The 22155-nt window shown below is 38.1% G+C and overlaps 1 protein-coding gene across 1 annotated transcript in view; it reads right to left on the reverse strand.

Annotated features, from left to right (window-relative positions):
* HPGDS (hematopoietic prostaglandin D synthase) overlaps positions 1-22155 on the reverse strand; it is a 157659-nt gene that overhangs the window by 16364 nt on the left and 119140 nt on the right. The window contains exons 2-3 of the mRNA XM_068542057.1: positions 11262-11403; positions 4514-4606 (exon numbers count right to left, since the gene is read on the reverse strand). Coding sequence (XP_068398158.1) covers positions 4514-4606; positions 11262-11394 — 226 coding nt within the window. The 5' untranslated portion in view covers positions 11395-11403. The remainder of the gene's footprint in view (positions 1-4513; positions 4607-11261; positions 11404-22155) is intronic.

Below are 22155 nucleotides of genomic sequence, written 5' to 3' on the forward strand. Positions count from 1 at the left end.
TAGTAAAACTTTTTTTAAAATAGGCAATATATTAATATGGTTCAAAAATTCAAAACAATATAAAACAGTATCCAGTGAAGACTAACTTTCACCTCTGACCCATTCACTTCATTTTGCTTCCTTACCTACCTACCATATTGGTAACCATTTTCATTCATTTATTTTGTATTCTTCCATAGTTTCTTAATGAAAATAAGAATAGGTATCCCACTCAAAACGCACCTCCCCCATATATCCTAGAGATCTTTTCTTACAAGTCCCTTAAGGGCATCCTTGCTCTTTTTTCAGGTACATGGGATTCCTTTAAGTGGAAGTGCCACAATTTATTTAACTAGCCTCAACTGATTAGGTTTGTTTCCAGTCTTTTGCTAGTGCAAGTGATACTACAATAAATAACCTGTACATACATTATCATTTATCTTGTAGAAAGAATTACTGTTACATGTGCAGATAATTTTTTGTCAGCAGCATTTGTTTGCTTCCTGGGAATTATAAGTTTAAAATAACAGAAGTGTTGTGTTTTTTCTTTACTGCCATTCGCTGACCATCATTTTGCTAAGGAATCATTCTAAAATGATTCGGTGTAGAAGCATTCTAAAATAGGTTGCATTTCAGCAAAGGAAACCGTCAACAAAATGAAAATACAATCTACTGAATGGGAGAAAATATTTGCAAATGATATGACTGATAAGGGATTAATATCCAACATATATAAACAGCTCATACAACTCAACATCAAGAAGACAAATAATCTAACTAAAAACTGGGTTGAAGAACTGAATAGACATTTTTCCAAAGAGGACATGCAGATGGCCAACAGGCACATGAAAAGATGCTCAACATCGCTAAGCATCAGGGAAATGCAAATCAAAACCACAATGAGATATCACCTCACACCTGTCAAAATGGCTATCATCAAAAAGAACACAAATAACAAATGTTGGCGAGGATGTGGAGAAAAAGAAAAAGGGAACCCTCCTACACTGTTGGTGGGAATGTAAATCGGAGCAGCCACTGTGGAAAACAGTAGGGAAGTTTGTCAAAAAACTAAAAATAGAACTACCATATGACCCAGCAATTCCACTCCTGGGCATACATATGGAAAAGACAAAAGCTCTAATTCAAAAAGATACATGCACCCCAATGTTCATACCAGCATTATTTGCAATTGCCAAGATAAGGAGGCAACCTAAGTGTCTATCAACAGATGAATGGATAAAGAAGATGTGGTATATATAAACTCAATGGAATATTACTCAGCCATAAAAAAGAATGAATGAATATTTGCCATTTGCAGCCACATGAATGGACTTAGAGGGTATTATGCTAAGTGAAATAAGTCAGACAGGGAAAGACAAATACTGTATGATATCACTTATATGTGGAATCTAAAAAGTACAATAAACTAGTGAATATAACAAAAAAGAAGCAGACTCACAGATATAGAGAACAAACTAGTGGTTACCAGTGGGGGGCAGGGGGGAGAGGCAATATAGGAGTAGGGGATTAAGAGGTACAAACTATTATGTATAACATAAGCTACAAGGATATATTGCACAACACAGGGAATATAGCCAATATTTTATTATAACTGTGAATGGAGTGTAACTTTAAAAATTGTGAATCACTATATTGTACGCCTATAGCTTGTAACTTTAATAAAAAATAAAAATATAAAATAGGTTGCTTTTGTACAAATGTATAAATTTACTAAAAATCAAGGAACTGTATATACTGACAATGGGTGAACTGTATGTAAATCACACCTCAATAAAGCTGTTAAAAGTGAAAGAAAATGCCTTAGTAATTAGCGTTCTTCTGTAAACTATCTATATTTTCACGTGTGTGATGTTCAAAGGCTGATTCTTCTTTCTGACCTTGAGAAATCCCTCCGAATTGTATCATAAGTTCTCTTCACTCATTTTCATCCCTACTTTGACTTCCACACTTAAGGCTTCAGCTGTCAATTTTATACAGATGACTCATTCAACATGTTTAGTCCTAAATTCCAGAACCATATTCTCCGCTTCCTTTTGGATAGTTCTCTGTGTATCCTTTTGGGTCGGCCCCAACTGGGGCTACAGCAGTGAACAAAGGAGATCAATTCCTTGCCTGCATGGCCCTTATGGCTAACTGGGAAAGACAGACAACGGAAAGGATATTGCAAGCTAAGGAAATTTTTCTTTTAAGAAGAGGAGGAGGAAGAGGAGAAGGAGCTATGGGAATAAGGAAATATGTCCAAGTTGTCGTCTGCCTGGCCCTTACTCTCTTGCTCAAATAGACTGCCCTCCACATGCCAGTATCTGTCTTCTAACCCTAGGATGATTCTATCTTCACAAACTTTCTCATATTTCCCAAATAGGCACCCCTGCAGTCATGCCAAACAAATATAAAGTATGGCCAGAATAATCCTCCTAAGCTCATAGCCATGGTTATATTGCTTTTCCAGATAAAAATTTACAGTTGAAGTCAAAGACAAACACTGTTTGATCTCACTCATATTGGAATCTTTAAAAATTACTCCTAATAACTAACTCATAGACACAGAGAACAGATGGTTACCAGAGGCAGGAGCAGGGGTAGGGGCAGTAAAATGGGTGAAAGTGGTCAAAAGATACAAACTTCCAGTTATAAGATAAATACATCCTGGCGATGTAATGTACAGCATGGTGAGTATAGCTAAGAATACCATATATTTGAAAGCGGCTAAGAGAGTAGTTCTTAAAAGTTCTCATCACAAGGAAAAAAATCTGTAACTATGTGAGGTGAAGGATGTTGACTAGATTTACTGTGTGATCATTTAGCAATATATACATGTACTGAATCATTATGTCATACACCTGAACCTAATGTAATGTTATAGGTCAATTAGATCTCAATTTGAAAACAACTCTACAGTTGTTTAAGGGATGACGTTAATACTCTGGCTCTTTCTTACCAGATTCCAATCTGTTTTTCCATCCCTTTCTCTTTCTACTTCCGTTCCACCCAGCAAATTTTGAAGTTCTTTTCTTTTTCTCCTGCCATTTTTTCTCTGTCTGGAATGTTCTAGTCCAGAGATTCTCTAAGTGAGTTCCATGGACCAGCTGCATAAGGCATCATCTGGGAAGTTGGTAAGAATGCAAATTTCCCACCCTCGGCCTATTGAATCACAGTCTCTGGAGTCAAGGCTGAACAATCTGTTTTAATGAGCCTCCAAGTGATCCTGATGCACGTAAAATTTGAGAAACACTGCTCAAGTCCAAATCTGTCTCTTGAAATTCTAGGTATCTTTTCAGGCTCAGCTTAAATGTCATTTTCACTTCAAAGTCAAATTTCCATAGTCAGAAGTCATCTCCATCTCTAATATTTATCTATATATCTATCTATTTATTTATTTATTTATTCATTTATTTGGCTCTGCTGGGTCTTAGTTGCGGCACGCAGGATATTTTTAGTTGCAGCATGTGGGATCTTTTTTTTTTTTTAGTTGCTGCATGTGAATTCTTAGTTGTGGCATGCGGGATCTAGTTCCCTGACCAGGGATCGAACCCAGTCCCCCTGTATTGGGAGTGCAGAGGCTTAGCCACTGGACCACAAAGGAAGTCCTGCCATCGCTTTTAAACTTCCAAAAAATTTTGTTGGCTGAAACGTGTTAGTGTAACACAAATTTTTGTATTTTTAACATACATACATTACTTTGGTCCAAAAATGAAGGTCTAGTAATTATGGCCCATTTTATTGGTAAGCTAACCATGTCTCTACAGCTTGGATCATAGTGGTTTTGGGGGTAGCAAAGAGGGTGTCAGTGTCAGGAGTGGGGCATGGTGATTCTGCAGATTATTTACAAAGAAAGGGGCTTTAAAAGAAGCCAAATGTAGCCTTTCCCTCAAAAAGAGTGTTATGGGAGTGTGAGGGGACAGAGAAGACAGCAGAGCATAAGATGGGGAAGGGCACCAGGCAAAGATGAGAACTAAGTTTCCTTTATTTCTCCTCATCTTATCACGTTAGCGCATGTGCTAAATAAACAATCCAGTAGCCAACTACCCAAACAGGATGCCTCAGATGGCACTTTATGGAAGCAAAGAAGACTTCCCTTCTATTTTTTTTAGCATGATTAGGATGAAAGACATTGGGTACATGATTTTAATAGTATGAGTCAATTCAGCCTCCCTATGCCACACGTATTTCCCATTAATTAATCTTCTCTGATAACTTATGATATGCATGCTAGCGGAAGTTTGGGTTCAGACACATCTGTCTAATTTTTCAGCTAAATTCCAATAAGGGATTGAGGACAAGGAAGTGTGGGGCAGGAGAGACTGCAGGCAGTATAAAATTAATTGTCTAGGGAACTCAGGGAAAATTAAACTGGTAGAGATGGTATATTTATACTTCTCTGGCACTTAATCCCATTCTCCTTTGCACTATATTTTAATCCCATTCAGTAATAAAGTTACTTAATGAATACTGAATATATGCCATGTGGTTATTTTTCAGTTATCAAAAACTGTACACACAGTAAATATATTACCTGTGTTTTTGGTCAGATATCTTGCTATTGCTAGGCTCTGGTGAAGGTTCAAACCATCGACTTCCAAAATGGGAATTTTGCCAAATGGAAGAGCTTAAAATAAAATGAGCAAAGAATTAACTTCCAGAACAAAATCAAGTTATAATACTTCCATTTTACTGATAATTGTGGAAATAAAACATGATAGTAACGTTACAGAATTCTTGAATATTTATTCTAGAAGGGCCATTAGGCATCCTCTAGTGGAATCTTTACATTTTACAAGTTTAAAAAAAGAGAGTTGTTAGAAAAAGAAACAGACTCACAGATATAGAGAACAAATGAGTGGCTACAAGTGGAGAGAGGGAAGAGGGGAGGGGCAAGATAGGGGTGGGGGAGTAAGAGGTACAAACTATTAGGTATAAAATTAGCTACAAGGATATACTGTACAACATGGGGAATACAGCCAATATTTTATAATAACTACAAATGGAGTATAACCTTTAAAAATTGTGAATCACTATATTGTACATCTGCAACTTATGTAATATTGAACAGTGACTATACTTCAATTTTTTTAGAAAAGGGGAAAAGAAGAGTTGTTAGAAGAGCTGCTATAGAGTTAGTGACAGAACTGGGTCTAAAACCCAGGTTTACAGTGATACTATCGATATGTATTATATATTATCTCACATACTTACTATGTAATTTTTTTAAAAAACTTTTAAAGCCTTATTAAATTTTCAGTCCTCAGAGATTACATTAATTATTCTTTCAAACCATAGTCTGAGGAATATGAAGAGTTTGATATTGAGTTATGGTAAGGAACTTAGCCAAATTCTTATTGACCATTTGAAGTATGTAGTAAGCAACAAGCATATTTGTACAAATATAGGACAGACTCATAGCAGGTGTATTAATATTTATCTGTAAATCCTACTTTGTTTTCTTATCTAAACCTATTATATTTTTGTCAGAGAATAATTTATTATTCTTCATTATAGAAAAATTCTAAGTTGAAGATAAATAAAAATAATTCTACCACACAGTGATAAACATTTTAATATTTTAATTGCTTTCCCATATATATCAAAACAAAATCATAATGTATATATGTCTGTAAACCACTTTTTTAATTTGATAATACCTTTTAAAATATTTCTAAATCAATAATACATCTTTTTTTAAAGCATACATTTTGCCATATGAATTAATCACAATTTTCCCAACCAGTGCCTTAGGTTGGGACATATAATTATTTTGGAAAGAGGGAAAAGAATAAAGTGCCACTCATAATCCCATGACTGTAACACAACTACTAGAATCAACCTTCAAGCGTCTTTCGTATGCACTGAATAAGTACAAGACGAACTACAGTTCACATCAGGAATAAAAACATCTTTGAACACTTAGCTAATAAGTGTGCCAAGTACTATTCCACGTGTCTGAGATACTGCAGTGAGCAAAACAAAGTCCCAAATAAAACTGATACAAATTGTGATGCCTTATTTGAAGCAAAGTATGTAATCAAGAGGGAATTAACATGCCTAACATTTTGAGGGGTGCTTCCTTTTGTGCTAGGCATTGTACTAAATATTTAACGTGCCCGTTCAGTCTTCTGGTACTTATGACAACCCTATGAAGTAGGTATTAACTACCATCTCATTTTATAAATGAGGAAATGAGATGAAGAGAGGTTATAGAAATAGTCCAGATCACACACCTGGTAGAGGTGAGAGCCAAGTGAGAGGTGAAATCCAGTTGGAACTCTTGCTCAGCTGTTTTCTAGTTCTAAGAGCCATGTTTTTGAAAGATATTAAAAATCAGAGCAAGCCCAGAGGATAGTATCCAAGTTAGAGAGGGTCTGAAAATCACATTATATGAGGATTGGCTGAAGAACTTCTACCACTCTTCACTGAAGAAGACAGAACAAACGAAGTGGAACATAAAAACCATCTCCAATATGGCATAGATATCAAATGGGAAAAAAATCTTACTTATTCGGACTATCTCTAAAATGCAGAATGAGGACCAAGAATAAATTTTTAAAGGGCATATTTTAATTAATTAATTAAATTTTTTGGTGGGGGACTGCGTTGGGTCTTCGTTGCTGCACGCGGGCTTTTCCCCGGTTGCGGCGAACTGGGGCTACTCTTCGTTGCGGTGCACGGGCTTCTCATTGCAGTGGCTTCTCTTGTTGCAGAGCACAGACTCCGTAGTTGTGGGTCGTGGGTCTAGAGTGCAGGCTCAGTAGTTGTGGCGTACGGGTTTAGTTGCTCCGCGGCATGTGGGATCTTGCCGGATCAGGGCTCGAACCCATGTCCCCTGCGATGGCGAGCAGATTCTAAACCACTGCGCCACCAGGGAAGTCCTAAAGGGCATATTTTAACTCAAGATGAAGAATAATTCTGTTACCCTTGGAGCTATTTACAATGGAATGTGTTTTCTTATGCGGTGGTAAGCTTTCAGCTACTGGAAGCATTTGAGCCAAGCTTGGAATAATTGCCAACATTTGGAATGTGGGCTGCATCTAACAAGAAGAAATTTAAGAAGACAAATGCTAAGTCCTTTATTTGGTTCCAGAAAAAAAGAATTTCATGGTGTTGGAGTTGTAACTTAACAGGAGCACCTGTCAAAAAGCTTTAAGAGATTTAGTGGTGCTGAATGCAAGGCCTCAGTATGATATGGCTGCCAACATAGCTACTGTGATCTTGGTAAAACGTCTTAGAAAAATGTCTACACTTGTGCCAGGAGTGATGGTCCCATTCTGCTCTGTGCTGTTCTTATGCTTGCAGGCACAAGCACTACACGTAAAATAGCAGACAGAGTCTAACAGAAGCTTGTTCTACTTGGGTGGTGCGCAAACCCAAACCAGGGGAAATAAATGGAACACTCCAGGAAGAGAAGAGAGTTGTCCTTTGAACCTAGATGTGACTGCAGATCTCAGACAGTCCATAGGAAACAGTACCTAAATCAAGAAGTAGAGTCAGGGATGGGAAGGGTGGACTGAATTTCACAATGATGATAGGAGAAACAATCAAGGAAGCTCCAAAAGTTGATATCTAAATAGAGATACAGGTAATGAGTTACCTAGGGACTCGATTCTGAATTCAGCCAAAGACCTTCTTTATCTTCAGAGCATTTTCATTAAACTGACTATACAGCAATGGCTTTTTCTCTATGATGTCTAGATACTAAATGTCTTCTAGTAATTGGATGTGAGAGAAAAAATAATTTGTTCTCCATGGATTAAAATGGTAAGTCCAAGACCAATGTATGAAAACCACATGGAGATAATTTCAATTTTGTATAAAGAAGATTCTTTTAAGTTTTCCTCCCCTCTTCTTTCTGTTCTCCCTTTCCAGAATTTCATGGAGATGTTAGACCTCCTAAACTGGTCATTCTCAATTTTCCTTATCTTTATTCTCTTATTTTTCATTTTTTTCCTATTGTGCTTTTTGGGGGATTTACTTAGTTCTCATCATTTTATTGATTTCTTTGTATCAGACATTAATTTCCAAGAACTTTTTGTCTCCGTACATTCCTTTTAGATTGTATAGAATATCTTCTCTTTTCTCTGAGGATTTTATATTTTTGAAGTTGTTTTCTTGCTATACCATCTTGACATCTCCAGAGGTGTTTGGTTTTAGGTCTGTTTTATATTAGAGACTTTTCTCAAATATGGGTTAACTTTTGACTTGCCATTGCTATTTAAAAGGGCAAAGAAGTAAAAGCTAACTGGAATCTCAGTGTGCGTAGGAGGGGCTTGCCCACAGATTGGGCTAGGCAAATTCATTGAGGGATCCCCATCTGTTCAGTATCTGTTAGACATTTTTCTTAGACTGGTCAGCTTCCCCAGAGAGAATTCCTCCCATTTCCTGTGTGAGGGATATTAGCCTGGTTGCCATTGATTGTAGAGCAGGGGAAAGGGCTGTTGGTACCACCATCTAGTTTCTAGACTTCCACTGAATGCCATGTTTACTATAGCATTGTGTCCGAGACATGCCTGGTGTCCTAGAATCCTCTGGTCCATCCTCTTGAAAGTAATCTCCATGCTTCTTCCAGGGAGAGAGAGGGAACTTGTGGTCATACTGCTTCTTCATATTCTTCCAGGCAACCCTGTATCAGCTCAGCTCTTGAAGTTATCTTTTGCAACCAATTCCTGACCCTTTGGAGGATCTCTGGAGTGATTTGGCTGGCCTTTTTCTCCTCCAGGCTTATATTTGAGCATCACTGGCCTTAATGGTAAGTCACCTTACCATTCTTTGACCGGCTTTCTAGCTTCCAGAATTTTGTGCTATCATATTCAAGGTTGATTTCTTTGTCCTTGGGGGGGTGGTGACTTTTTTTTAAGTACGTTAATGTTATTAAAGGAGAGATTAAACACATGTGTACAGTCTACCAGGTTTGACCAGGAAGAAAATTTTAATAGAAATATCCAATGATATTCTAGATTATAGCAGAGGGGATGGTCATAGCGAGTTTCAAACACCAGAGAGCATCCCTAAATTGGACAGGAGATGATACCAGACACAATTTGTAATAGAAACTGCTTTTCAATACCTATTCTTTGCTTTTTTTCCCTCAAAGTAATAAAACCCTGGATTTTTAGCTGGGCAAATGGTTGTCCACAATAAAGTCAATGTTTCCCAGCTTCTTTCACAGCAATGAATGATCACGTGACTAATTTCTTGCCAAACAGATATAACTGATGTGATGTGTGCAACTTTCTGGTCAGGCTGTTAAAAGGAAGAGGTGTGTTCTCTTCCCTCTTCTGCACTTTCTGTGAGTTGGAATATGGAAGGAGGGTGAACTATTCATACTGTGTCAATAAGAACCCACTATGGGTGCAGATGAACAGAAATGAAAGAGCCTCATCGTTGACAACTTCATGGGGCAGAACTGCTATACTAACTTGGGCTTTTATGCAAAAGAAATAAATTTTTATCCTCTTTAAGCCATTTTTGTGTTGGGTGTATGTTAAAGCATTTTATACTGTAGCTTAACCATCACTAACTTTAAGATCCCTTTCAATTCTAAGAATATGTGAAAACATTAAGAAAATGCAGTAATTCCATTTTTAATAACATAATGAAAAGTTAAGGTAGAATAGGGTACAAAGAATACAAAGAACTTATATCTGAAAACTAAAAGGCAGAATTTGTTATATGTAATACCTCCACAACTTGCTATTCATTTTCACTTATTTAATGGATAAATTTAATATTCACCTATTTTATGTCCACAGAAGCTCAGGTACAAATTCTGATATCAGAAGAAATGCTTGGATCTTAAAGGTAAAGTTTCAGAAGAACAGGAAATAAGATATTCCATCCCATCGGAGAAGAGTTCTCTGATAAGAAAAAGAGTAATTACAGGGGCAATGACTTCAGAGAAACTCATGCTTCCAAAAGTCAAGCGGCAATATTTATTGTGAATACGTCAATTATCATGGTATTATTTTTGTTGGCATTATCTAGTGCAAATAACTTGGGCTATAGTATTAGATGGACCTGTGTTTGAAAATCAGCTGTACCTTGCTAGGGCTGTGAACCTGGAAAAAATACCTAAACTCTGTGTGCTTCAGTTAATCCAACTATAAAATAGAAACAATAATACATCCCGTGTTGACGTGCTAGAGAAATTAAATGAAATAGGGTCTGCAGACTATCCAGTTCTGATAGCCTACAAATGCTATATAGTTGTTTTCTTCAGCTTCATCTTTATCTGAAATTTTAATAATCTAGCATAAAAATATAAATTTTAGACACTTAATATTTAGTTAGTATTTCCAGGGAACATGTCAAGCATCTAGAGGATGACTTACAACTTAACTGAAAACCACACACTTTTGTTTGTTTAATAATATTTCTAATTCTTCGTCACTGTCCTGAGTGCTAAGTAGCATGTTTTCATTGTGTTACCTGCCCAGTTTGTAAATTTGCTCTTTCCTCTGATCAGACAGACCCCAGTTTTGTTCACGTATCCACCCCTCTCTCATATGGTCACAAAGCCTCATGAAAACTGCTTCCATCCCCTACTTCAGAGGTGGATTAGATGATTCTAAGGTTCCTCCCACTCCCTTTGCCAATGATTGGTTCAGAAATGGACACGTGACCCAATCTGAGCCAGTGAAACACGAGAGGTTTGCTGAGGTCACCTGGAAAGTTTTTCCTCATTCTTCTGGGAACACTTAAGGAAGCAGTGCTTTCTCCTCTAGCTTCTCAAAATTGCTTCTCAACGCTGCGAGGCTGGAATTGCAGCAAACGTATTGCTACCAGCTTCATGATTTAGCCAACACACTGAGGAGGAAAAATGGATAAAGCCATCCTTTGAAACCTGGCCTACTTCTGGAGTTTCAGTTATGTGGTACAGTTCATTTCCTTGTTATTTAAGCCATTTGAGTTTTGTTTTCTGTTACAGCAGCTTATCTGATCTATCATCCAAATATTATTGATATCTGAGCAAGCCCAGTCTATTCCAATGGTCAAAAGTTTGACTTCAGTATTTCCTCCATTTCAGCTCTTCTGATAAAGCTTCATGTTATGTTATTTTTATATGCTCCCTCTGTCAGGTTTGTGTTTTCACCTCAATAGGAAATTTTCTGGGTCACATAGCATTTATTTAACTTGCCTGAACTGCTGCTTCTCAGTGTAAAGCTACATGAGATTTAAAAACCTTTCTATTTTCCTTTCCCTGAGGAAAGACAAAAGGTTCTGGAAACATTTTCTCTACATACATTTCCATGAACTACATTTGTGCTACTTACTTGACTTGATTTCAGGCCAATCAGATTGTTCTATTCTGTGGTCTTCATACTTTATGTCCAAATATGCAAATATGTAACGAATAATTTCTGCTCTCCCCCTCATATTAAAATAAGTGAGTTTGTAGTTTGGCATGGTGTGATTCTGGAAGGAGAAAAATAGAGGAATTATTTTAACAGCTCTCTAGAGATGTTTCAACATTTTTCTTGGAGGACTTTTCGAAAACTTTATGGCATCTTCTGAGATAATCAGAGATATTAGAAGATATTTCAAAACCAGAATTATAAATCACTACTCCAATAACATATGGAGAAAACTTGATAGAAATAAAATCTTGACTCTCTTTAAGAACTACATGGAATATTCCAGTGAAATAATCAAATTCAGGTTTTATTTGTAAAAAGACATCGGAGTAATAGGGTATCTATATATCAAACTTCAGAGAATGGAGTCAAAAACTTTGCATTTTAAGAATTTTTTTGTCCTGCCTTTAGACACATAATGAATGGTGTCGACATTTGGTTTGTTGTTTGCTTTGGTGACACAGCTGAGTTTGTGAGGACAGCTGGGTAAGGATTGCAAGAGCAGGGTACACGCACAAGGCATGTAAAACCAGCCATGTCAACCTGTCATCTCCTCTCTTCCCTCCCCTGTTGCTTTTCCCTCAGGGAATCAAAAAGGCTTGAGGAAATATTTCTCTCTTCTTTTACTGCATCCATGCTGCTGGGTTTTATTGGGTTGCTTACACATACAAACATACCCCATCTTGGGGACCTCTGCTGGGATGGGACAATGGTGGGCATACTTCTTTATTCTCTCTATAGAGGAGCGAGGAAGAAAGAAATCAAACATTTCTTACATTTTAGAAAGTTTGCTAAAACTGGCTATATTGGTTAGATGGAGGTCATTATAATTTTGTGAGTTTGAGATTTGTACTCTTTCATTTCCATTGTTTATAAGCTTCACAGTTAATGATTTTAAGCACTAATAGTAGAATGTATTGTAATCTTATAACGATTAGGCAACTGAGAAAGAAACATTTTCATTTGAAGTTCAGTTCTTCCATTTAGGTTCTGGGTATCTTTGGGCTAGTCAACAAAATCTCTCTGAATTTCAAAGTCCACTTTTGATAAATAGAGATTAATATGGATTTGGGGTTTTAATGAGGTAACACATGTGAAGCATTTAGCACAATGCTAAACACTTAATTATTAGGTGTTAATAACTTTGAATTCATTCTATAGTCAAGAATAAACACCACAATTACATCACACTAAAAATTAATAATTATAGTAATTCAATAAAAATCATAAATAACATTTATTTAAAGAGGTGAGATTAAATACTTTATTCTCTACGAAGGAAGTCTTTCTGAGATATTAACGGAATATTAGATTAAAAGTTGAGCTCAGGGCTTCCCTGGTGGCGCAGTGGATAAGAATCCGCCCGCCAGTGCAGGGGACACGGGTTCGAGCCCTGGTCTGGGAAGATCCCACGTGCCGCAGAGCAACTAAGCCCATGCGCCACGACTACTGAGCCTGCGCTCTAGAGTCTGTGAGCCACAACTGCTGAGCCTGCGTGCTGCAACCACTGAAGCCCGTGCACGTAGAGCCCGTTCTCTGCAACAAGAGAAGCCACCGCGATTAGAAGGCCATGCACCGCAACAAAGAGTAGCCCCCACTCGCTGCAACTAAAGCCCGCACGCAGCAATAAGTAAATAAAATAAATAAATTTCTTTAAAAAAAAAAAAGTTGAGCTCAAGTCGCAAAACAAAATTCCATCTGAAGTCACATCACATAAAAGATCAAACACGAATCATAAAAATCTAGATTGCTATGCTCGTATCTCAAGTACATGTGTATCTCAAGTGTCTGTGGAAAGGACGACCAGAAATAACCGATTGCCTATCTAGACCCCCTCAGGATCCAGGAAATGATGGCGACGGTGATGCCTAGCGAATCCGTTTCTCTGGGCCCGGGTTTTCCGTGTGTAGATATTGTGGAGCGGGTGCTCCTCGTTAGAGACAGTCACCCTAACATTCCACGTCCTGTCTACTTCCATTAGCTAGTCTTGTCACCGCCCAAGTGGACTGTGGCACATGCCACACATCAGTACGTGAGGGGATGTTCTCTGTCAAGAATTCACTAGAGTCAACTAACGAAAATTCCAAGATTTACGGCCCCAAATTCCTTTGGAGGAGAAATATGTATATAGGAAATTCACATCTGGGGCACTAAATGAAGTGCCCATCAGAACAATGAGACTGTTTTCCAAGTTTCTTGGAAATGCTGAGCTTAGAAATAGTGGGAAAGATATGAGAACACAAAAATAGTCCATAAAAAATGTAAAGTAATAAGTTTCCTTCAGAAAAAAACATTTTACAGAATAAAGGGAACACTCTTATGTAGGAAATAAAAAACGTAATTGTTACTGTTCCTCGGTCTATCTATTTTAAAGCTTGAAAGAACAAAAATAGCCTTCAGAGTGGAAGTGTCCTTCTGAGTTGGAGTTTTTATTTGAAAAGCATTTTACCCAATTTTTTAATTGATTTTTTAAAGTTGTTAGTGCTTCCAAAGAAATTATGTATTTCTTATAAATATTATGTGTGTATATAGATTCATATATGTCCATAGGATCAACATTAAAAATTAAACATAACTTTTCTCATTTGGTCAAATACCACATAATTCTGCATGAAAATGAAGGGGTTGTTGCTTGTTGTTAATTTGCAAAGGCATGCTATTTTATATTGTATTTCATTCAAGTAAAGAAGACATCTAAAAATTCCTAGCACAGGCTGGTAGCTGTCTATATTTCTCTGCAAATAGATCTTTAAATCTAAGATTTACCACAGGCCAATGGACATCTGGCAAATGCTTATCTTTCCTTCAAGAACATCCTTCAACTGTCATAACTCAGTAATGAAGCTGTACTTGCACACCACATTTCTGTAGTTACTTGCATAATTATATTTTCTACTGAGCAAAAGTCTGGCTTCTTGATTTTTAAAGGTAGAAAACTCCAAACTTGAAGACTTTTGTCTTTTTAGGATATAAGTGCACATTGTGTAACACAAAAAAATAAGTACTAAAGGTAAACACTGTTGGAAACATTTGCTTACTCTAAAGATCCTATATTTTATAAGCTTTCGCATGAAAACTATCAGGAGGAATTCCAAGTAAATGTTTCAATGGCCAATGAAAACACAAGGAAATTTACAACAAAGTCTAAAGACAAGTACAAGAACATATTTTGTCCCTCATAGCATTTAGCAGCATATCTGTTAACAGTAAATCTCACTTTGCTAAAGCCTTTATTTCATAAGGATCATGAACTACAAGGATGAAATTAAAACATATCCCTACCCCACAAGGGATGCAGTGAGGCTTTAGCTCAGGGTAGGGCAGGTGATGGAAAGGAATGACCAGTTCTGGAGTCACCCCTGCCACTTATTATCTGAGTGGCCTTGGGCAGGTCACTTGTTCCTGGCTTTACTTTCCTCACCTGTAAGATGGTAATGAAAATATTGTGTGTAAAGTACCAATACAGAGCTCCGTACTGTGTGGTTTGATTGGACTCAAATCCTCAAGATCGTGTGCTTTGATAAACCTATTCTGCTGTAGGGGCATCAAAAGTGAAAATTACATAAAAAGAAGATATAAAGTTAGAATTAAGAGCAAGATAAACTTTGCCTGGACGAAATGAACAGAAACAAAATACAGGGAGCAGGGCGTGGAATTCTGAGAGAGGCAGTGGGCAGCCAGGAGCTTACCTTCTTCAGGATAAAGGGGAATAAAAATCCTCCACACAAGATGGGAGGTTGGAGGGTCGTACTGCTTGAAACTAGAGCCTGGCAGGCTTTTATATAAAATGTGTAAAAGGTCAAATTGCAAAACTCTAGCAAAACTGATAAGGAGGAAAATATATGAAAAGTCACAGACAATTAAAATTACAAATAAAAAAGGGTCATAATAGCAGATAAAATAGATTAAAAATCATAAGCTAACACTACAAATAACTATCAGTGACTCTGAACACTTAAATGGAAACACTGAGAAACACATAAACTAACACAATCAAATCAAAAAGAAACTGAAAGCCTGCATTTAACAAGGAGTAAAGAAACGGAATTGGTAATTAGTCACACCCATGAATGATACCAGGCCCAGATGATTTTACAGGTGAATTTTACTTAATCCTCAAGGGAAAGATAATCCTTATCTTTTACAAGTAGTTTCAAAGAATAGAAAAACGGAAAAAGTGCAAAGATGTTAAAAGAGGAAGATTATAGACTAAGCTCACTTATAAACATAGATATAAACATCCTAAATAACTTCTTAGCTATTCACATTTAGTAGTGTATAAAAAGATATTAAATATAATGTTGGGCTGCACCCTGTAGGCCTGCAAGCCTTGTAGTTACCCAGCCTCTACAAGACCGAAGAAAGAGCCCGGGGTCGGTGACAGAGACATCAATAGTTACTGAATAGAGAATCTTACAAGTCTCAAGCGAAAGGTCCTGGAGAAACATCCCACCGTGCAATGCAGATGGCAACAGGACATAGCAATAATCTCTACTACTCAGGGGAGAAGGAGGCTACCATTTATAGGGGGAATTGACAACAGGTGGGCTCTTCAGTTACCAGGGAAACCAGCAGCAGGGGCATGGGGCAAGCACTTAGAGAGTTTCTGATTAAGCCGTATAATTAAGAGAACTGGATAGTCATGTGAGTGAAGCGGGGCCTGGTCGAGAAGGGGATGTACAAAGATCTTGAGTGGCTTGATCATACGTGTAATGACAAGATGAGGCTTATCCCAGGAATGCAAGATGTTTCAACACCAAAACATTCATCTGTATATTATACTACACCAATAGATTAAAAGGGAAAAACTCTAAGCCATATTGTCTTCTCAACAGATGTTAAATAAATGCTTAATTAATAAGCATAAAATTAATCACTCATTTGTGACCAAAACTCTCAAAAACCAAAAATCCAAAACAAACAAAAAACCCAAAGCTCTTAGTAAACTGGGAATAAAAGAAAACTTCCTTCATCTAATAGAGTCTCTACAAAAAGCAGAGCAAACGTCATACATAATGGGGAACCAAACGGAAGCATTTTCTTTAATGTGAGGAATAACCAGAAACCCCCTCTTACCCCTACTATTTAACATGGTCCTGGATGGCCTAGCTAACTCAATAAGATTAGACAACAACAAATAACACACGCAAGGAGTGGAAAGGAAGAGACAAAATTGTCCTTATTTGCAATAGAAATGATTGTCTATATTCAAAATCCAAGAGACTCTACAGACAAATCTGATCCTAAATTTCAAACGGAAATGCTAAGGACTAAAATAGCCAAGAAAAATTAAGAGAACAGAAGGAGAAGACTTGACCCACCAGATAGCAAGACATATATAAAGCCACATAATTACGGTAATGTGATATTTGTTCAGGACTAGACATAGGGAGGTGCATAAAGTCTCGAAACAGAACCTCAGATATACGACAGACAAGATATTATAGTGGGGGCATAAAGGGACTAGACTAAAATGGTTTGGAGACAAAAGAGGAAAAATATACATAATGAGACTTTGACTTCCCATAATACATAGAAATAATACCCAGGTGGATTATAGACCTGAATATGATTTAATTGGCCTATGCAAATTCCAGTGTCATGCTGGTCTCTTACTTCCTGTTAGCTTCATTTCTGAGCCCTGCCACTGTCATTCTGTGTTAGGACTCCCATGTAGGGGAAGCTGTGTCTATTTCCTGAAATGATATAGAAACAAGAAGGAAAAAGTTTGATCGTGCTTAAGGATCTCCTTTACATCTAGAAACTAACCACTGTTTTCCTCCCACTCCAAAGCAAACCATGTGAAGTTCCTGATTCAGCAGATAAATAAAAAGCTGACTTAGACTTCTTTTTGAAAAATAAGATATAGGGAATTCCCTCGTGGTCCAGTGGTTAGGGCTCAGCACTTCCACTGTAGGGGGCATGGGTTCGATCCCTGGTCGGGGTAAAGAAGATATACAGTTTCTTAAGGAACATATGGATGGATGACTAGCAAATACCCTGGATAGAAACTTCCACATATGAACTCATATGAATGTAGCCATTAAGTACAAAAGAAAATATAGCTTTTGATATATGCTAAACTAGTTTAGAAATTAAATATTTTACATAGAAAATAATAGTGTTTTCAAAAAATTCTACCTTGGGTATTTCCTTTCTTTCTCCTAGGTTTGTGGCTCTTTTTACTTTATATAACATGGATACATTTCAGCTGATTAACAAAAACAAAACACAGGAATGTTTAATCCCAGAAGCAATTTTCATGCAGTCAATGAACATACAAACTATCTTAATAAAACCATTTAATTTTAGCTAAGCCTTTATTCTAATCTGTATATTGCTATAAGAGCACAGTAAAACAGTCTCAAAAATTCTAGTGTCTCTGCCAGAGAAGTGACAACAATCCAAATTCAACTCTCTGGCAAAGGAGGCTAATGTTCAAATACTTTGTTATGCACCTTAAAGATTTCAGCAGGTAATTGAAAAAAGGGATAGAATTTTGTGAGTCATTTTGATGGACAGATAGCTTCCAAATAAGGAATTAAGTATTAACCATTTTACAATTCAATCCAATAACAGATTATAAGACAGTCACTCAGACAAGTACAGCATATGACAGTAATAAAAATCTAAAATGCAGGGTGAAGACTATCTCATTTCTAATCTTTGTACAGTTCAATCAGATCACTTACTTAGGCTGCGTCTCTGTGGAGTCTCTAGTATCTTCTATGCTCTCGTACGTGACTGCATCTTGGGTTTATATGATGAGTAAGATACGGTCACAAGCCAATGTGAGAAGAGGTGACTTACTGCCACCTAAGTCTCTTCCTTCATTTCTTAGATGAAATATGCCTGCCAAAAAGTGCAAGTCTGCAAAGATTTGTTGTTATTCTAGTTATTCTTGGCATTTTATAGGATCTCTGTGTGGAAATAACCTAAGGTATTTGCATACAGTTGGTAAAGTCAAAGTTATAGGTGCTGAAGTGTGCCTATAGCTACATGTTCATTTATTTTTAAAGTCTTAGAACCACAGGCCCTAGGGGAGAAGGAAAACGTGAGCGCAAGTAAACCCTCTTTACAGGTACACACATGGCTTGCTTCCTCGCCTCACTAGATCTCCTTGGCGAGTCCTTGGCTGACCACCCTTCCCTGGACCTCTCCTCAAATACACTCACCCTTTACCTGCTCGATTTTCATTCGCCACAGCATCTGACAACATAATGTATTTTATTTGTTTGTTTTCACCCTCCCCCAGTGGAAGGTCAGCTCCACAAGGGCGGGCACTTCACTGTTTACTGTTGTGTCCTCAGTGTCCACAGGAGCGCCAGGCACATCATAAGCACTAATATAGATTTGACGAATGAATGACCCCAATGTATATTTCCCCACAATTCATATTTTTACAAGGACTCTCTAAATTCTCATTGCTGGTAGTTTATTTCACTTACTATGTTTTCTTAGAAGGGCTGAAACTAAGTCTGCCTAAAACCAAGTTCCTTGACTGAGTTTGTAATTAATTTCTCAGTCCAAAATTGTATTCCCCTTCTTGACCCCTGACCTCAATGCTGTCCTAACAGAACGCTCATCAACCGGAGTCGGATGAGTAAGATTGCTGTTGTCGATAACCTCATGAATGTACTAAAATGGCTATTATAGATGTCGTCATTAACGTACAAACTAAGGTTGTTTTTCAAGGGCGAGGTGAGCTAACAGACCCCCGAGCGTAGGCCACCTGGCCAGACACATCCTATTGACTCCCAAAACTACGATTAAGAAATGCCACAGAAATGTCACAAAACAATAATTAATCCCAGCCTCTTTGTTCTACCGCTTAAAAAATAAAAACCCTAACGCAAAGACCAAGTTGGAGTAGATCTGAGGCTTGTCTCCCACTCCCTTGCTTGGTGCCCTGCAATAAATCCTTCCTCTGATGCAAATTCCCACTGTCAGAGTTTGGCTTTCTGTGCTGTGGGCACAAGAGCCCTTCGCTCAGTTTCAGCATCGTGTGGTTTAAAGTAAACCTGGAGGGGAAGATTCCCCTACATCTTGGTGATAATCCGATACAGATTAGTAACAAATGCCTAAATGTTTTAGAAATTTATGTTTTCAGTCCTTAGTGCAGGAATTAATTCCAGCTACAATATTAGAACAGCACAGTGAAAAGATCCAGTGGAATACCTGTCTGGGCATTATTGAACCTGCAGATTATCCATGAAACATTTTAATGACAATCTGGCTTTCAACTTCCAGAAAATGACACTCATAGGCAACAATAGCAACCGATAAATCATGTAATATTTCCTCTTCCAAGTGCTTTAAACTTTGAAAAGTGTCTTTTCATCCATTTATTGTAAATATAAGAAATGAAATTAAATATATTAGTCTGTAAAAAGTCTAATTTAGAAGACATAAGTACAGCCCCTTACCTGCCAAAAAGATATATGTAACTCAAAATCAAGTGCAAATGGAATGGAAGCTATACAAAATTAACACACTGTATTTGTTATCTTTCACTGAGTTTTAACTTACACTTTAAAAAAGTCTTTCTGTCCTCACCTCGATTATTTTTAATCCCCATTTTAAAGATAAGGCAACAGAGATACAAGATACAAGGAAATTAGATAAACGGGCCAGGAATTTGGGATGGGATAAGCTAGGATTAAAGCCTAGGCCTTCTGATGACACATTTAATACTCTTTCCCTACATAATGCTTCGGTGGAAAAAATATCAGATATGCAAAAAAAAAAATAGCACTTTCCTCATTTTCTGTAACAATTTTCTGCTTTACAACCCATTCTGCTTGGCTGATGGAAAACAAATCATCGGGCAGGGGAGGGGTGGCCATTTGATCCTTGGTCATTGATCAACACGGGCTGTCCTGGAGGCCGCCCACTGGCTTTGTGTGTGTGGCTTTCGTACCAGCAGCACCCTGCTGCTTCCCTACCCGCATTCTGCCCAAGTGTGGCAGTTTAGTCCCTTACAATGCTGCCTAAGGTTCCAGCTGCCCGCCTCCCAACACAACTATCCCTTCAGTGCGGTCTTGCCACCTCCTGGGCAACACAGTAGGGTCCTAGCATCGCCTCTGCTCAGGAAAAACAGCCTTCCCTCCCTCTCGTTCTATCCCCAACCCAGGTGGGGATACTGAAGAATCTCCTGGCCTACCACCAGCTGTGGGACTTTGGGCACGTTATTAACCTGTCTATGCCTCGATTCCTTCATCCTTAGATGCAGATTTCCTCTACAACAAATATTTATTGAGTCCCTAATCTTTGCCAAGTACTGTTCTGGATAATAGAGGTAAAGCAGTAAACAAAAGCAGACAAAAGCCCTCGCCGGCATGGAACATTCTTACGATATTAGTAGTAACTCCCTCATAGGGTTTTGAGAGCATTTAATGAGTACATACATATGTGCTTCAAGAGGTGTCTAATGCATAGAGATCTGTGAGTGGTAGCGATTGTTAATATCATTAGCCATTGTCTGAAGGGAGGATTGATTTCCTTCAAGCCTATGCTGACGGATTCTTGCCCTCTCGGTGGTTAGGTTTTGGAACTAAGAGCCAGGAAGAAGAGCAGTTGCTGGGCCACTTTTATTTTTCTTGCTGCTTCATCCTCTCCCAAGGAAATATGCACAGAGCCAACTCTCTGTTTGAATGGAGGGAAGAGAAAGGTGAGAAATGCAGGGTGAAAACCCCCTGTGGATCACCACCTCACGCTCTCCCCGCGGGGCGGTTATTTCTTCATGCCACGTGCCCTTCACGGACACCCTGTGTATCCAGATTGGACCCTGTGCGTCCAGATTGGACCACATGAGAAATAACTGTGAATAAATGTGACAGTTTGTTACACAATGTCCACACAGTCGCTGGAAGGACTATTACATTCTGATTGAATGTATCTTCCTTGTCTCTAGCGGTTCCCATGCTGGAAAACTCTTACAACTCTGATATAATTAGCGAGTTCCCAACTGCTGTTCGAAACCCAACATTAACTCAGAGTCCAATTTTATTCTTGTTTTCCTTATTCTCCAACCTGGGCAGTAGTGTGGTCACACAAAGCACTAATGAGGCTTCAGGTCTGGAGTACTGCCGGCTGGAGCCCTGGAATTGGAACCCCAGCCCTACTTCCTTCCAGCTCTGGAACCTTAGGCAGATCCCTCAGCGTCAGTTTCCTCCTCTCTAAAACCGTGATATAAAAATCATTCTTATTTCTCAGAGTTGAAAGGATTAAACAGGTTAATATATTCAAGTCACTCTGCACTGCTTGGCAAGTGGTTTCTGCTTGATAAATATTACTGGTTATTACATATTTCTTTAATAATGGAAAAATAAATATAATATTTTAAAAATAGCTCACATATTAGTTCCTCTTTATTTATTTTGGTAAAGGGGAAGTGTTCAACCAAACCCATTTCTACTTTCCTAGCTGCACTGTTGATGGAAAAAGAAGGAAGTCTCCAGAAGAAGACCACAGAGCTTCCTTCTCAGCTTCTAAAGCTTTTGGGTATATTTTACTTAATCAAACAATTTCCTTTTCACAGTCAGTTATTTGAGAAACTAAAAACATCTAGGGGCTTCCCTGGTGGCACAGTGGTTGAGAATCTGCCTGCCAATGCAGGGGACACGGGTTCGAGCCCTGGTCTGGGAAGATCCCACATGCCGCGGAGCAACTAAGCCCGTGAGCCACAACTGCTGAGCCTGCGCGTCTGGAGTCTGTGCTCCGCAACAAGAGAGGCCGCGATAGTGAGAGGCCCGCGCACCGCAAAGAAGAGTGGCCCCCGCTTGCCGCAACTAGAGAAAGCCCTCGCACAGAA

The sequence above is a fragment of the Eschrichtius robustus genome, chromosome 4 (genome assembly GCF_028021215.1).
Source record: "Eschrichtius robustus isolate mEscRob2 chromosome 4, mEscRob2.pri, whole genome shotgun sequence".
Classification (NCBI taxonomy): domain Eukaryota; kingdom Metazoa; phylum Chordata; class Mammalia; order Artiodactyla; family Eschrichtiidae; genus Eschrichtius; species Eschrichtius robustus.